General features: G+C 42.1%; 1 protein-coding gene across 1 annotated transcript in view; it reads right to left on the bottom strand.

The window, feature by feature from the left end:
* Positions 1–17,206, bottom strand: part of LOC132142517 (neuroligin-4, X-linked-like) — a 157,670-nt gene that overhangs the window by 17,133 nt on the left and 123,331 nt on the right. Inside the window, exon 4 of the mRNA XM_059552449.1 lies at positions 7,556–7,741. Within this exon, the coding sequence (XP_059408432.1) occupies positions 7,556–7,741 (186 nt within the window). The remainder of the gene's footprint in view (positions 1–7,555; positions 7,742–17,206) is intronic.

Below are 17,206 nucleotides of genomic sequence, written 5' to 3'. Positions count from 1 at the left end.
CTCTCCCAACTATTTTGCTGGCTAACGTTGTCACTGGACAACAAACTCTGTGAATTGCGAGCACGTATCTCATACCAACGAGATACAAGGGACTGCTGCATTATTTGCCTCACAGAAACCGGGATGTCTCCAGAGGTTCTAGACTCAGCCATCGAGTTTACGGGGTCCTCTGTGCACCGCTCGGACAGAATGAAAAAGCTCACAGGGAATAGCAGAGGTGGGGGTGTTTGTTTCTTTATCAACAACTCGTGGTGTGATGAAAGGAACCTAAACTCTATCAAATCCTTCTGCTCCCCTGATCTGGAATTTCAAATGCTTCTGTGTCGACCATTCTGGCTACCAAGGAAATTCACAGTGGTCATAATCACAGCTGTTTACATTCCTCCTCAAGCCAACACAGACCAGGCACTCAAGGAACTGTATGCGAATATAAGTGAGCAGGAAACCGCGCACCCAGATGCAGCGTTTATTGTTACGGTGGACTTTAATAAAGCCAACTTCAGAACAATAGCTCCAAAAAAATTTTTAACACATAACTATCAACACGCATGGTGATCGTGCACTGGACCACTGTTACTCTCCTTTCCGGGATGCCTACAAATCTCTCCTCCACCCACCTTTCGGCAAATCGGATCACTCTTCTATTCTGATCCTGCCTGGTTATAAGCAGAAACTGAAATGGGAAGCACCCGCCCTCAGGTAAATTCAATGCTGGTCGGACCAATCAGACGTTATACTACAGGACTGTTTTGATCACGTGGACTGGGACATTTTCCAGGCAGTATCTGATGACGACATAGAGGCGTACTCAGAAACTGTAACGTGTTTCATCAGGAAGTGTGTAGAAGATGTACTGCCATCAAAAACAATCCGCATCAACCCCAACCAAAAACCTTGGATTAATAGCAATGTTCGAGCAGCCTTGTCAGCGTGGACATCCACTTTAAAATCCGGGAACGCTGATGAACGCAAACAAGCCAGTTACAATCTCAAAAAATCCATCAAAGCCAGAAAATGACAATACATAAACAAAGTTGAAGAACAACTCAACACAAACGATGCAAGAAGCATGTGGCAGGGCATCAATAACATCACAGACTTTAAAGGGAATAAACCAGCTACTCTGAACATTGCTGCCTCTCTACCAGATAAGCTAAATAACTTTTATGTTTGTTTCGAGACTTACAACAATGCCCACACAGAAAGCGCCTCTGTGGCTGCTGCAGAAGAAGTGAGTGCACTCTCCGTATCTGTCGTGGATGTAACCCGATCCTTCCGACGGGTAAATATCCGTAAGGCTGCGGGTCCCGAGGGCATCCCAGGCCATGTTCTCCGAGCATGGCATTCCAACTAGCCGGTGTTTTCACAGACATTTTCAACCTCTCCCTCTGTCTGTCTGTGGTTTCCTCGTGCTTCAAAAAAATCTACCATTGTGCCCATACCAGTGGCGTAGCCACGGGTGTGCCGGTGCCACCCACAGTGGCAGCTGGCACACCTAAAAATAGATGAAGAATTATTTTTAATAATCAATAAAAAATGTTTACTAAACTTGGGCTATTGTTGTTTACTTAGAAATTATATATTTTTTAAATCAACCCCTTCACACGTAAATTACAAATATTTTAACTTGTTATTTTAACACTTGTTTCCATGGCGACGCATCATGATTGTCAAGTGACACACCGCAGCCACTAACAGATGTATCGGTATTCGTTTTATTTAATTTTTCATTTTTTATTAAAATATATACACAAACTTGCTTACCATGTCAACTATCTGATATTCCGATTCTTCGTTTAAAAACCTTTATAAATTATCTTGATCTATAACGAGATAAGCGCTGCAGTTCAGAGTCCTGTCAGCTGGATTTAACGTACAGCACTTGAATTCCCCATTTTCTCCCGAAATACATGAAAGTAAGTGGCTGTTGAACTGGACAAAGAATAGAGTAAACTTTATTGTTCTGGTATGTGTGTTTGATATATGAATAAAACACGTCGGCAAATTAGATTTGATTAGATAGTTTTTGCTGCTTCCATAGACATCAGTGTGTATTTTACAAACTACCAATGTATTGTTTTACTAGCGATTATGTATATTTAAATGTATGAAACCTAAAATAAACATTATGTGGTTGAAAACACTGAAAATTAATTGTGATATATGTCATGCGCTGAGCGTGTCCGTCACTGGCTCAGTACCAGCCAACACGTGAAAGCTGTTTGAATCTGGCAGTTCTGTGATGCCACTGAACATTCTAAATCATACTCTCAGGGGCACAGAAATAAGAATCCAATATATGGTGCAATAATGCTAAAAATGTTAAAATGTAATTTAATTTTTAAATTATTTTTGTTAAAATATATCTGCCGACATTTGGACTGCCAACCAATCAGCAAACAGCAGCTGATTGTAACCCCAGCAGTCTATGATATAAACAGATAATTTTTCATTGCACATTGCTAGCTAGCAATATGTCGCAGAGCTCCTTTCTTAATTTTTTTTTTAGCAAAAAACCTTGTCTTGATGGACAGCCGGACACAAGGTCTAACGTTACACCTGATGAGGATGTTTCTCCCTCCCCGGGGCCCAACATCAACAGACAGTGTTGCCAGATTGGAAATGTCCAAGTATCGTACCAGAAGTTCAAAATTATCGTATTTGGAAGAAAATTATAAAATTTAACAATTAACTACATTTTGACACGACCTGCAAATTACCACTAGGAGTATGGTCGGACGGAAGCAGTGTGACAAAAATACTATCCCATAATTTTGCACAGTAATCTGAAAATAAATGTGGCACACCCAGATTTTCATATGAACACCCAGAGTCTCTTTTCTGGCTACACTACTGGCCCATACCAAAGAAAAATTAAATCAAATGCTTAAATGACTGGAGGCCCGTTGCTCTCACACCCATCTTCAGCAAGTGTTTTTAGAAACTTGTCAGAGACTACATCTGCTCTGTGCTGCCTGCCTCATTGGACCCGCTACAGTTTGCATATCGCAGCAACCGTTCTACAGACGATGCTATTGCTTTCAGCCTACAAACTGCTCTCTCCCACCTGGAAAATAAGAACATCTATGTGAGAATGCTGTTTGTGAACTACAGCTCAGTATTTAACACCATAGTGCCTGCCACACTTGTTGCGAAGCTCCAGACTCTGGGACTAAAGAGATCTCTGTGCAGCTGGATCATGGACTTCCTGACAGGCGGTCAGAATGGGCAACAACACTTCATCCCCGCTGACTCTCAACACTGGTGCTCCTCAGGGCTGTGTCCTCAGCCCACTCCTGTAATCCCTGTACACACATGACTGTAAAGCCAAACACAGCTCCAATGTCATTGTCAAATTAGCTGATGACACAACGGTGATAGGCCTGATCACCGACAACGATGAGACGGCCTACAGAGAGGAGGTGAGCACCCTGACTAAATGGTGTCAGGAGAACCACCTCTCACTCAACATTGACAAGACCAAGGAGCTGGTGGTGGATTTCAGGAGACAGAACAGAGAACACACACCCATCACCATCGACAAGAAAACTGTGGAGCGGGTAAGCAGCTTCAAGTTCCTCTGCGTTAACATCAGTGAGGATCTCACCTGGTCCATACACACTGATGCAGTCCTGAAGAAGGCACATCAGTGCCTCTTCTTCCTGAGATGGCTGAGGAAGTTTGGAATGAGCCCCAGCATCCTAAGAACATTCTACACCTGCACTATAGAGAGCATTCTGATGGGCTGCATCACTGCCTGGTTTGGAAACAGCACCGCTGGCAACCGTAAAGCTCTGAAAAGGGTTGTGCAAACTGCCAGCCCCATTATTGGAGGTGAGATTCCCTCCCTCCAGGACATCTACACCAGGTGGTGCATAAAGAAAGACCGGAGGATCATCAGTGACTCCAGCCACCCATCCCACAGACTGCTCTCTCTGCTGCCCTCAGGAAGATGCCTCCATAGCATCCGTGTCACGGTTCATAGATCTGTGTGTTCATTTTGCATGTCTGTTTTCTCGTTTCTGTCTGATTGTTCATTCAGCATTGCTTCGGCAATCATTGGGCTGATGAGCTAATCAGCATGGCTGCACTTGATGCTGGTTCTGTCCTGTCTGTATCTGTCTTGTGGTTGTTACTGCATGTTGTCAGATCGTTGTTTGTAGTTGTCGATGCTGGTCTTGCTCTCTGTCCTCAGATCACTCTTCTTGCGCTCTGCCAAGGAGATCGCTCAGTGTGCTTCCACGCCTGTTCCTAGGAGAATTCTCTGGGTTGGTTCGGGTCAGTGCCTCAGTCTCCGTGTTACAGAGACATCTCTCCAGCTCACCGATTCACCAGCTCACCTGTTCACCAGCTCACCTGCTCTATTTTCTTGTTCCCTGCTGTTTGCGTTGTGGCAAATAAACTGTTTTACTTGCAATTGGATTTTGTGTTCTTTTACGTGACAGAACGATCCCGCACTAGCAGACTGAGGGATAGCTTTTTCCCTCAGGATGTTAGACTGATGAACTAATTCACCCTACAGCATACTCCCACAATATGGTATACCACACACTGCACTTTTAATTTAACAGTTCAATGCTGGACTATACATACACACTGCATTTAATACAATAACCTACCCGTTACCACTGGATACCATCCGATGCACATCCATGACATTTCTGTATCCAGTTCATGTACACTCTGTTGCACCTTAGCATATTTTTATGCATATATAGTTTTACATAATGTAGAACGTGTACATTCTGTGTATAGTGTATAATGTGTAGTGCTAACTGTATGTATGTACATATTGCGTATAATGTGTGGTGTTAACTGTAAGTATGTCTAATAGTACACTGTGTGTACTGACTATATGTATGTGCATATTGCACATTTTTACCTGTTGAAATCTGTATGGTTCTATGTTAATTGTTTCTGCAATTTCTGGCACAAGCTTCCAAGAATTTCACTCACCAAGGCACATGTGCTTGTAGATGTGACAATAAAAGTGACTTGACTTACCCCTTACGGCCAAAGGCCAATGCAACATACCCAACTTAATTGTTAGGGCCTTGGCCCGGGGTAGAGCTGATGGCTTGGAATCAGGAAAAAATCTGTTAAAGGAATACGGCTAAGAACCTAGCATTTTATACTAAGTCTTGCCAGTCACACAGGGGATCTCTAGTAGCAACACCCTGTTTAGATAGGTATCCGAGGATACACAGGTGGAGTGGCGCCCAAGATGAACGGAGCTTTTACCAACTCAAGAAAGGGCACGAAGCAACCACGCGAAGCCCTCACCATATAGGATTTTAGAAATAACGCAGAATACTAGCGTGCGAACTTACCACAGTGTGGATTTCAGAAAGTGCACAAAGACTTCACGTGCAGACTTACCATAGCATGGATTTTCAAAAACTGTTCTAAGGAGGGGCTCTCATGGCACTCTCAGAAAAGCTCATAGATGGAATGGTGCATCTCAAAACAGTATGTTTGAAAACCATCAACTTGATCTGTGGAAATAATGCTTAGTTAAAAAAGTTACACAGAGGTTAGCGTGTGTACCCAAAGGTTCCTAAGCATCGCAGAGGCGTTGAACCGTACGGGAGAAGCAAGCTCAAATTTTTACAAACTTCTGGCTAGGGGAGCATCACCTGAGGCAGTATATACAAGAAGACTTCTGTAACTGCCACCTCCACTTCCCGCCGGATGAGACAGCACAACTAAGCGGCCAGGAGATCCGGCAAGGTGACCTGGCTGGACATCCATGAAATTCCCTGAAGTGCTGTGCCAGGCCTGATGATCAAGGAGGCTCCCCCAGAAACCTGTGATCTCAGCAGCCTAATACTGGAACATCAAGCCGGATGGCTGGTGCTGACGAGTGTTTAGTAAACACTGTAACTGAGCACTGCAAAGTAAACTCACAGAGTTTATTAGTAGACACATAACCACCAGCAATTTAAAACGCATAAGTATATACAGAAAGGGTTATATACTCACCCAATCTCCTGCGCTGGAGCTCCACTCAAGGGGAGCCTAGTTTTAGTCCGGACCATCAGTAAGATGGTTGCTATGAACATAGAACCAGCCAAAAACATCATAGGTCCAGCATAGGACTGTTATGCAAGAGTCTATCCTCGATCAGGTGGAGAGCTGGTGGTTACAGTGGAATTAGGAAGGGGAGGATAAAAGCAGAAGTTAAAAATACATAAAGGGAACAACCAGATACCTCGGTATCGCTCCGGTTCAAACGAGAACACTGCCTCGTCTGGATCACATCCCTTAGGTTCTGCTTACCTCCTTGTGACCCACGATTCCTCTTACCCCTGCCTGCAGGTGGAGGAGGAGCATGAGTCGCGACACTAGCCTTCTGTGCCCGTCTTTGATCCTCAGATCGAGACAGGCCTTGACCCTTATGATGTTCAGGCTCAGACCTGGACCTTCGTGGAACAAAGAATCTGAAAGCAGCGGAGCGCACCTTCGTCTCCCTGAACTTTTCAACCACCCTCTCAATGGAAAAACCAAAACAACTCTTATGCTGAAAACCGATGGATGCAAGAAGAAAACGGCCTCTTTAATTTTTTTTTCGATTTCTGTATAGAGGTCAGGCAGAAATGGATGGCTCACCTGAGCTGGAAGGCTATGGTCAGAAAGATAACGCTCTTCGAGACGCACTCACGGTGTCACGTTATAAGGCGCACTTTCATGGCAAGTCCAACTTTGCCATAGCGCGATCGATAACATCCAACAGCTCTACATACGCAGGGCAGGAGAATTGAGAAGGCTCAGCCTCAGCTTCTTTACCATCCTCAAATATCTCCTGCTTTTCCTGGGTAAAAACCCAGCAGAGCTGTACCCTAGTATCAGAAAGTGTTAAAGATATAACATCATCCTCCCGAGGCTCTCTCTCACCCGCCGCCGACAAGCGTGAAAGGGAAGGTCCCTCTCTAAACCATTCAGACAGATCCACCTGAAATTCTCACGAGCTATTTCTCCTCCGTGCCTCAGCAGCAGTGGGTCCTTAACCGCGGGAAGCAGATGGCTGCCCTTTTACCTTTTTTTCCTCGGAAAGAGAAACGAACGAGTGTGGAGCTTTTTCATTGAAAAACATGAAAAAATGCCTCCTCAAAGATATCGCATGCATGCTCTTCACCCAAACAAATGAAGCTTCTTTGTATTCAATGTATGCTTCAGACACGGGTCACAACGAGGTGTTCCCCATAGCGACCCCTAGAGGACGCAGTTCGAAGTTCCCTTGAAAGGGAACTGAAGAATCTACAGGACCTTAAAGATTTTTCTGAAGAACAGTTCTCAGTTTAACTGTTCAGAACAAACAAGGGACTCATGCACAACCATCACAAAACAGAACGACAGTCGTGGATCATCCAGGTAACCACACACAGTATTAAGAACCAAGGGTTCCCAAACTTTTGAATGGGGCTATTTTAATAATTTCAGCAATTTTTTTTGTTTTTTTCTTGTGGACTAAATGTGTTTTTGTCTTGTGGACTAAATGTTGTTCGAAAATCTCATAAAACTGTACTACGTTAAACTATTACAAAATGATTTTTACCTTCTGAATAGTGTGACAGGGTCAGCAAGCTTACACAGGACGCCCCAGCTCCTGATCCAAATATAGTCACCCTTTTCGGGTCGCCTTTGAAAGCCTGGATATTCTCTTTGATCCACCGGAGTGCTTGGATCTGGTCCAACAGCCCATAATTCCCTTTGGCTGCCTGGTCACCTGTACTCAGGAACCCTAGTAACACACACACAAACAAATGTTTTAAAAATCTCAGAAAGCTTTTAAAGTCATTTTTTCAACCCTTTTATTTCTCATAGACTTCTCTGGGCCATTTATTAAAACTTGTTTTCATTCTAATTGTCTTTTGCTTTACACACCTTCCCTCCCACTCACAAACACATGTACACAAAATAATCACTGCATTTGACATCTGAATAGGTTGAGCACAGAATTCTAAAAAGAGACCCTTCATGGCATGCCTTGGTTACTTCATCTTAAGGGCACTAATGGCTGCCCTCAAAACCTTCTCATTATTTACCTCCGGACCCAATCTGTCCCACTAATGCTTTCACTAAAGCCATCATTGTGAAGAAAGAATCAAAAAGGCACCACTTCTGGTGCAAGTGACATAATGTTAGAGACAGAGGATAGTTCAAGGTTGCATTTTAGACACTAATAGGGTTAATCAACCATCTTTATGGAAAAGGCAGAGGTTACTTCCATGTTAATTGATACAATTTAGCTACTCATTCAAAGTTGAATGCGATTGCCCATAATTTCCATTGAGTTAAGTGTAAGTCACTGGAATGACATGAAAATGATGGCTTTATGGCATCTTTTGTGGAGGTCTCCACGTGGATAAAAGCTAGATTCTAACCAGAATTAACATTTGGATTGCTAAAGAAGGGCAGTCCGTTTTCGTTAAATTTAGATTTTTCTTTAGGCATTGTTTGACAAAATCACTTCTTATTTGAGTAGAGGCTACATAAAGTGACAACATACAGCAACAGATATTTCCTAAAATACCTTTAAATAAACCCCATTGCTCCAATCGGCTTACGGTAAGCATGCCAGACTTTAACAGGCTTGTCAATGTGCACAAAATCACAAACAGGTTGACAAATTAGCCAACTGTCTTAAACCCATTAGCAAGATCTGGAAAAGCCTCAGGGGTGTCAATTCTGTTCCTTTGCCCGGTTTTGGATTTCTGATTCTTAGGGGCTCGTCCCAGACAGCACTGGACAAATAGGATGAGAAGCAAGGGAAGCAGGGCTAGCCACTGTGGCTTTTTGATAGAGGGACAGATCCAGTTGGTCATGCCTACACAGAAGGGGCTTGCTGTGGGAGTGGGATTACAAAGCCAAGGACAGCATCAGTACTGTAGCTCAACTGGATAACCCAAGGCCATGGTCTCTTACAGAACATCATCATGACAAAGTGGGAAAAGAAATCAGAGGAATTCTGCGAGTACATCTGACTAAAATCTTTATATAAAGAATCCTTTCTCAAAACATCCATCCATGCCCTACAGCCAGAAGACTTCAGATGATGCCAATCCTGAAACAACATACTGTCCCCTTGGAATTATAAGGCTCTATCTGACATTATTTACATTATGTGATGTTTTTTTTTTTAAGTTGTGTACATTTTGGGACTTTTTATTGAAAAAACAAAAAGGTTCTATCTACAAAGTCGAACTCTAACTTGGCTCTATAAAGTTCTATCTGCGTGAGCCAATCAGCATTTCGAAGGATCAACTTTATATGTCGTGTCGCCGGCTTTTTCCTTGACAGGAAAGATCGCAGGCACACAATATCTTTGAGGATTATGGTATTTAACGTTAAGTTTTTAAGAAACTTCTTGTCAAGGAAAGCAGCCCGAATTCCAGGCAAGTTCACTCTTTTCATTTGTTTTTGTTTTAGGTCTTGCTGAGAAGATTGTTTCATAGTTAGACACCACACTAGTCAGCAGTGCTAGCTTTATAGAAAAAAAAATGTTAGGAGGTAAAAAAAAAGTGCAGACATTTACATGCAGGCTCTTATTATGGTGTACCATACTATGAAATGCACGCAAAGCTCTGGGTCCTGACAACATCCCTGGGCGTGTACTGAAAGACTGTGCAGCAGAACTCACTGATGTCTTCACAGACATTTTCAACATCTCACTGAGTCAGGCTGTTGTTCCCACATGCTTCACAACTACAACCATCATTCCAGTTCCGAAGAAGCCATCTCCATCCTGCTTCAATGACTACCGTCCTGTTGACCTTACCCCCATCCTCATGAAGTGCTTTGAACGGCTAGTCATGCACCCCATCAAGTCTGTCCTCCTTGGACCCCTTCCAGTTTGCATATCGTTCCAACCGGTCGACCGATGATGCCATCGCCACTACCCTCCACTCAGCACTCACACATCAGGACAAAAAGGACTCATATGTCAGAATGCTGTTCATAGATTTCAGTTCAGCATTCAACACAATCATCCTTCAACAGCTCATTTAGAAACTGATTCAGCTGGGGCTCAACACTTCGCTGTGCAACTGGCTGTTGGACTTTCTGACTGGAAGACCTCAGGCAGTACGGGTCGGCAGCAACACATCCAGCACCAAGTTCCTGGGTGTGCACATCACAGAGGACCTCTCCTGGACTGAAAACACCGCAGCACTGGCCAAGAAATCACAACAGCGTCTCTACTTCCTCCGCAAACTGAGGAGAGCCAGAGCCCCAGCCCCCATCATGTACACCTTCTACACCTCTGTCGCTAAAACACCTTCAACTGTAGCCTTAACACACCTCAGCAGTATGTATGGATTGAAAGGGCGCTCATACTGATGTCACCACAGCAGTGTGAGCTACTGTAGAGTCATGCACGGGTTCGGGTACCCGTGGGTACTCGACGGGTGACCCGAAAATTTGGCTGAAACAGGTGAAAAACATCCAACTGTGTCGGATACGGGTGCGGGTCGGGTCGGACACAAGGGGAAACATGGGTCTAAACACGGGTTCAAAACAGTCAAGTGCAAACGTAAAAATAGGCCTATGTTCCAATTTTTTAAAAAATCACAATCGCGCGAACGGCTGCATGAGTCATTAGCATAAATCAGACGTAAAAGAGTCAGACGTAAAAGATCAGCCAGCTGTTTTTTTTTCGCTGTTTTTGTTTTCTGTTTTTATATATATATATATATATATATTCAGATTCTGTATATATATATATATATATATATATATATATATATATATATATACAGAATCTGAATTAAAATGTGTTTGATTTAAGCCTATTTCAAAATTTGTGTCATAAAATTATATCGCGCATATACAGCTCAACTAACGCGATTTAAACAACAATACACTTCCACTTGCATGTATTTGACAATTGGAATATCAGATATTTCATTCCATAGCTAACACATTTGTGAATATGGACCTAATCTAGGCTATCCAGGGTTTTTTTTTTTTAATGCATCTGAAAATGACTTTGTGCAGCTCATGCACATGTGCGCTCTGGCGCAGATCCGCATCTCGCGATGCTCAGCTGTGAACGATTTAAAAATGAGTGCGTTTGACTTGAAGCACAACCTCAGACGGTGGTATGATTCTCTCCTTTGTTGTTCTGTTTTCTTTCAGGATCAAAAATACAACAAATGAAAGCGTTTATCTGTATTTCCGACTGATGAGAACTATGCATATACATTCATAAATCAGTCAACTTTTTATTTTATTATGAGATATTTTATTCTAATGTGATCAGTGACTCAAGCACTGATGGACCAAAGAGCACGTATTTCGACATTTGCAGTAAAAACGTGAAATAGCCTATAAATTCTCAGAAAATGCATTTAATACCAATATATTGAAATGTCTGTTTATTGCCTACTCCATTAAAGGTGCCATGTGCAAAAATTGAGCTAAAAATATTCAAAAAATGACCTACACGCATCAAAAGTATGAGAAGAAATAAGGGCGATGATGTCATTAAAAAAATGTAAAGTTATAGTGCTGCAGAGATATCAACCTTAATTAGCAGTAGCATTACTAGCCCCGGCCCGACAGGTGTCGTAATACCAGTTTCGGCCATGGGAGGCGGTATGCGGGCAACATAACCACCAGCCAACCTGCAATACACGAATAACTCGCACGGCTTGTGGGCGTAATCTAACCTGATGTCAATCGTGTGGAAAGTACAGCCCACTACTTCATTTCAGTTCAGGGAAGAGAGTGGAAGGATAACTTAAGCCCTTGGCAAGAGACCACCACCCGCTACAGGGAAACAACCGCGCTCGGAAACACAAATCAAATCCGATAAGAAAAGGAGCCGAACCAGAGTAAACTTTGGCACTGCTTTCAATCGCTGGAGACAACTGATGGACCTGAAAGAAATGAGGTTCGACACCGAACTTGCAACATTTCTTTTGGATTGGTAAGTTAGATGCTGTTAGTATTTCGCTAGAAGTTTGTTTTATATGTTTGTGTATTTTTTTCGGGAAGTTATAACATAGAAATGTATCGAAGGCTGTTCTATAAACGTGCTAATGTTAGCGATGGCTAACCGTAGCTGCGTTTGATAATTAGCTAACGTTAGCTATAACTTACCCATTTTTTTATATCATAAGTAACCTGCTCTGTCTAGTCTGTTGGTCTCCGTGTCCTCTTTGCTTCGTGGTTTTTCTGTACGTGAGAAAATTGATGTGTGGCGTGAAAGCGTGTGAAAAGAGTCAATTGCGTATGTCTCACGGTGAATGCTTGAGAGTTGGCAGCTCTGGTTACGTTGGTTGGCGCTAGCTTGGTCAACATCAGCTGTCTGATGTTGACCAATGATGTTGACAGAATGCTGTCTGTCAAATTAATTTAATTCCAATAATGTGTATATACAACTCAATGTAATATGAACAAAACGAATATGAACATATTCACTGGTAAAGGTGAAGGGGAGTAGCTTGAAGATGTCATGTTTCAAAATCACTTGACATCACCCAACGTTCCTCTGGAGGCAAAACTATTTTGCATATTTCTCTTTGTTAACACACCTGATTCAGATAATCAGCTCGTTAGAAATGAACTCCGTGCATGAACTGGTTTTCAAATGTTCATTGCTCCCTACTCTCTGAGCAGGGGAAATCTGTTGAAGTTTACCTCACATCGAAACATTCATTCACTGATTTGTGCTGTGCAGCGTCTTTAAACATGGACAACTGTGACATCATATACCTCTGTAAATCAATACAATTTAAATTCACGTCTTGCACACTTCAATGCACTTTGATTGGAACATATAGCTACGTTCACTTCGAACTGGAATCATGGCTGAATATCCTGTGATGTCCACTTCGCAGGGCACTTATGTTCGAATAGAACAAATGTCTGAAGCTCTAAGAGAAACGTTCAAAATGTGCAGAGCAGTGGGGCGCGAGGACTGCAATTGAGAACCGCTGTCTTATAGGATTCGGCTATGCTCTAGGGTTGTTGTGAAGGTAGGGGCAGAGCATAGAGACTATGCCGTTTCTCGTTTGTTACTCTAGAGTAGACCAATTCACTTTATTGAGGCATACTGCCCCCATCTGGTATGGAATGTGGAGTATGACTTGATTTTTTTGCCAGATATGACAGATGGTACCTTTAATAAAGGAGTCCAAACATTGGAAAAACATCAGTCCACATGCGTTTTATATTTAATAAGAGGGAAATAGACATGCATGCATGCATGCATGCATGCATGCATGCGTGACACAAAAAATATTTAACTTTTAGGTAGCAAAATATTTTTTAGTAATTCTGTAAATTACACTAAGGTTATTACATTGTCTCCTATATATTTGCTTCTTATTAATTAAATACGGGCAATTGATTGATAAAACATTGATCAAAATTAAGATAAAATGTTTAAAAAATGAATATCTTTTAAAAAAAGTTTTCCATAAATAACTTCTTTATGACCTGGCAATAAAATTCGTGTGTGTCTAATGTGATTGGCTTAACTGATTTGATTTCGGGTGCGGGTCGGGTGTCGGTTCTATTTTATTACTATCTATTTTTTGCGGATTTACAAAATCGGACCCGTGCAGCTCTCTGGTGTGAGCAGCACAATTATACACTAGCAACAATCCCCAAAGCAGTCTACGGTGACAGTTATGAGTACTAGGGGAGCAGTAAAATAAACAGGAAACCTAAAAAGCATGACAAGATAGTTTAGTTGAAAAGAGCTGCAAAAAAATAAATAAAATATTAATAAGAAAATAAATAACTAAAGGCTAAGATGTTTATCAGGATGGAATATTGTTTATTTATTTATTCTGTAGAATGCACAAGGAGAAGTTAAAAGGATAGTTCACAGAAAAAAATAAATAAATAATGTCATTGTTTACTCACCCTTATGTTGTTCCAAATATGTTTGACTTTCCTTCTTTTGTGTAATCAAAAAGAAGATTGAATGAAGATTAATATTAATTTAGATAATTGTTGGTAAACAAAATTTTCTGTTCCCATTGACAAGATAGTCAATGGGAACTGAAACTGTTTGACAAACAGCACCATAAAAGCACAATTAATTCAAAAGTCCGTAGTTACCATTAACTTCCATTCAACAGAAAAGATCAGCATGAATATTATGTCAAATATCTCATTGTCCATGAATAGATGAAGATCATACAAGTAAGGAAGCATTCCTTTTTGAGTGAATGATTCCTTTAATATACCAAAGTTAACAAAGGATTAAACCATTGTGCTTACAATCAACATCCACAGCTTTGGCACAAGCAATCAGCACTTAACCTCAGGAATTTAATGTAACACAGTCACACAATCTTTGATATACATTTTAAACTGGCCTGTAAGAGAATGGATCAGGTAGATAACCACACACCATACAGATAAATCTTGTGGAGAAGGATAACAGCATAAAGGATAAGAGTATAACGTAATATCTAAGCTCAATGAAAAGTTTCACATTATTCTATGTGAATGTAGAATGTATTACATTTTATCTGTTTTTGAGTTACAGGATGAGTTACAGGGAGCGTGCAATTGGAATGCTGACTGCAGGAATGTCCACCAGAGCTGTTGGACGTGAATTGAATGTTCATTTCTTTACCATAAGCCATCTCCAAAGGTGTTTCAGAGAATTTGGCAGTGCATCCAACAGGCCTCACAACCGCAGACCATGTGTAACCACACCAGCCCAGGACCTCCACATCAAGCATATTCACCTACAAAATCATATGAGGCCAGCCATCCAGACAGCTGCTGCAACAATCGGTTTGCATAGCCAAAGAATTTCTGCACAAACTGTTAGAAACTGTACACATGCTGGTCATCCTCATCGGGATCTCAACATGACTGCAGTTCATCATTCTAATCGACTTGAGTGGGACAATTCTCACATTTGATGCCGTCTGGCACTTTGGAGAGGTGTTCTCTTCACGGATGAATCCCGTTTTTCACTGTACAGGGCAGATGGCAGAAAGCGTGTATGGCGTCATGTGCGTGAGGCAAATGTTGGTCACGCCATATACTGACTGGTTTTCATTGAATGAACCCCCCAACAGTAAAACTGCACATTTTAGAGTGGCCTTTTATTGTGGCCAGCCTAAGCCACACCTGTGCAATAATCATGCTGTCTAATCAGCATATTGATATGCCACACCTGTGAGGTGGATGGATTATCTCGGCAAAGGAGAAGTGCTCACTAGCACAGATTTAGACATATTTGTGAACAATATTTTAGAGAAATAGGCCTTTTGTGTACATAGAAAAAGTCTTAGATCTTTGAGTTCAGCTCATGAAAAATGTGTTGCGTTTATAATTTTGTTAAATATATATATATATGTATATATATATATATATATATATATATATATTAGGGGTGTAACGGTACGTGTATTCGTAACGGACCGTTTGACCGAATGACCGAATGCAATATTTTGTTTGCGGATCATATACATTTTCGTGTTTCCAAACGAACATATTAAGTGGCGGAAGTCTCCGCGTTCAGCGCAAATCCCGCCCTGCAGCTGATTCTATGGCCTGTGACACACTGGCTGCGTGGCGTGAGCGTGGCGTTTCTGCTGTTTGTCAGTTGCGTGACACCTGCTTCGCGTTTTCTGTGTCTTTACACACCAGAATGGTGCCTGACGCACTGCTGCTACTGTAGGTGACATAGAGGGAGACCGCCGAGAGGCCGACAGACCAGGATCTTGTCTTCACTACAATATCTATACTTCATATTGAGCATAAATATAAAGCCTACTGATAAAGGACACCGTCAACAGTATTGACAGTGTTTGACAGGTGCAATATGCCAGTGTGTCACCGGCCTAAGGTTTTCAAAAGGCATCACGCGAGTGTGAACATCACTACAACTAGGAAAAAAACGATTGTAATTCAAACGCAGCTTCCGTCGGCATTTAAACATACCTTTGCTCTTAATTCCGATCGGTCCAACGAAATCTGAGCAGGTCTAAAAACTGAAACTGTTGATGCTGCACTTCACACTTTGGAAAAGTTATATATATATTTTTTTTAAATATGAGCAAGCTGGGATTGGTAGTGCTGCACTGTAATCATAGTTATTTATTTATATTTTTCATTATATTTTATTATATGAAATTGGTTTGAGACTGAGAGTATTTTATTTAGTGGAGAACTTTGCAGCAGTATTTTATTTCTTATTCTTTTTTTATTTTATATATATTTCTATTAAAAAGTATTTAAAAAAGTGTAAAAAATTGTTTAAAAAAAGATTATAGTAATAAACAACCTGCAGTTTAATGTTTGCATTTTTTTCCCTTACTGTACCGAAAATGAACCGAACCGTGAATTTAAAACCGAGGTACATACCGAACTGTGATTTTTGCGTACCATTAGACCCCTAATATATATATATATATACATATACAGAGGCGGCTGCGCGTCCCCTGCTGCTGATACAGGACCGCACCGACTCCGGTGGTAGAGGCGTCCACCTCCACGACGAATGGTAAATCTGGGTTAGGATGCACGAGGAGTGGGGCGGTCGTAAAGGCCAGCTTCAGGGCCTGGAAGGCTTCGGTGGCGGCTGGAGTCCAAGACAGGGACTTGGGCTTCTGACGAAGGAAGTTTGCGAAGCCCAGGAATCGCTGTAGTTCCTTGATGGTGGTAGGAACAGGCCAATCCCGGACGGTGCTTACCTTCCACTCGTCCATCCGGATGCCACTGCGGTCGATGGTATAGCCAAGGAACTGCACTGAGGGCTGATGGAATGAGCACTTCTCTGCTTTTAGGTAGAGCTGGAAGTCCCTCAGGCGTTGCAGGACCTCCGCAACGTGGCGTCGATGTTCGGCCTGGCTCCGGGAATATATCAGAATGTCATCGATATACACTAGGACGAATTGATGGAGGAAATCCCGGAGCACCTCATGCATGAAATCCTGGAATACGGAGGGGGCGTTTACTAGCCCATACGGCATCACGCAGTGCTCGTAGTGGCCAGTAGGGGTGATGAAGGCGGTCTTCCACTCGTCCCCCTCGCGTATCCGGATGAGGTTATACGCACTGCGGAGGTCCAACTTGGAGAATACAGTGGCACCACGGAGATGTTCTAGGGCCGCTGGGACGAGGGGAAGAGGACAGCGAAACTTCTGAGTAATTTTATTCAGGGCTCTGTAGTCGATACATGGCCACAAACCTCCATCCTTCTTGGCCACGAAGAAGAAACTCGAAGCAG

This window comes from Carassius carassius, chromosome 6 (assembly GCF_963082965.1).
Source record: "Carassius carassius chromosome 6, fCarCar2.1, whole genome shotgun sequence".
Lineage (NCBI taxonomy): Eukaryota > Metazoa > Chordata > Actinopteri > Cypriniformes > Cyprinidae > Carassius > Carassius carassius.
The sequence above is the reverse complement of the archived record's forward strand: the minus strand, read 5'-3'. Positions and strand labels throughout refer to the sequence as shown.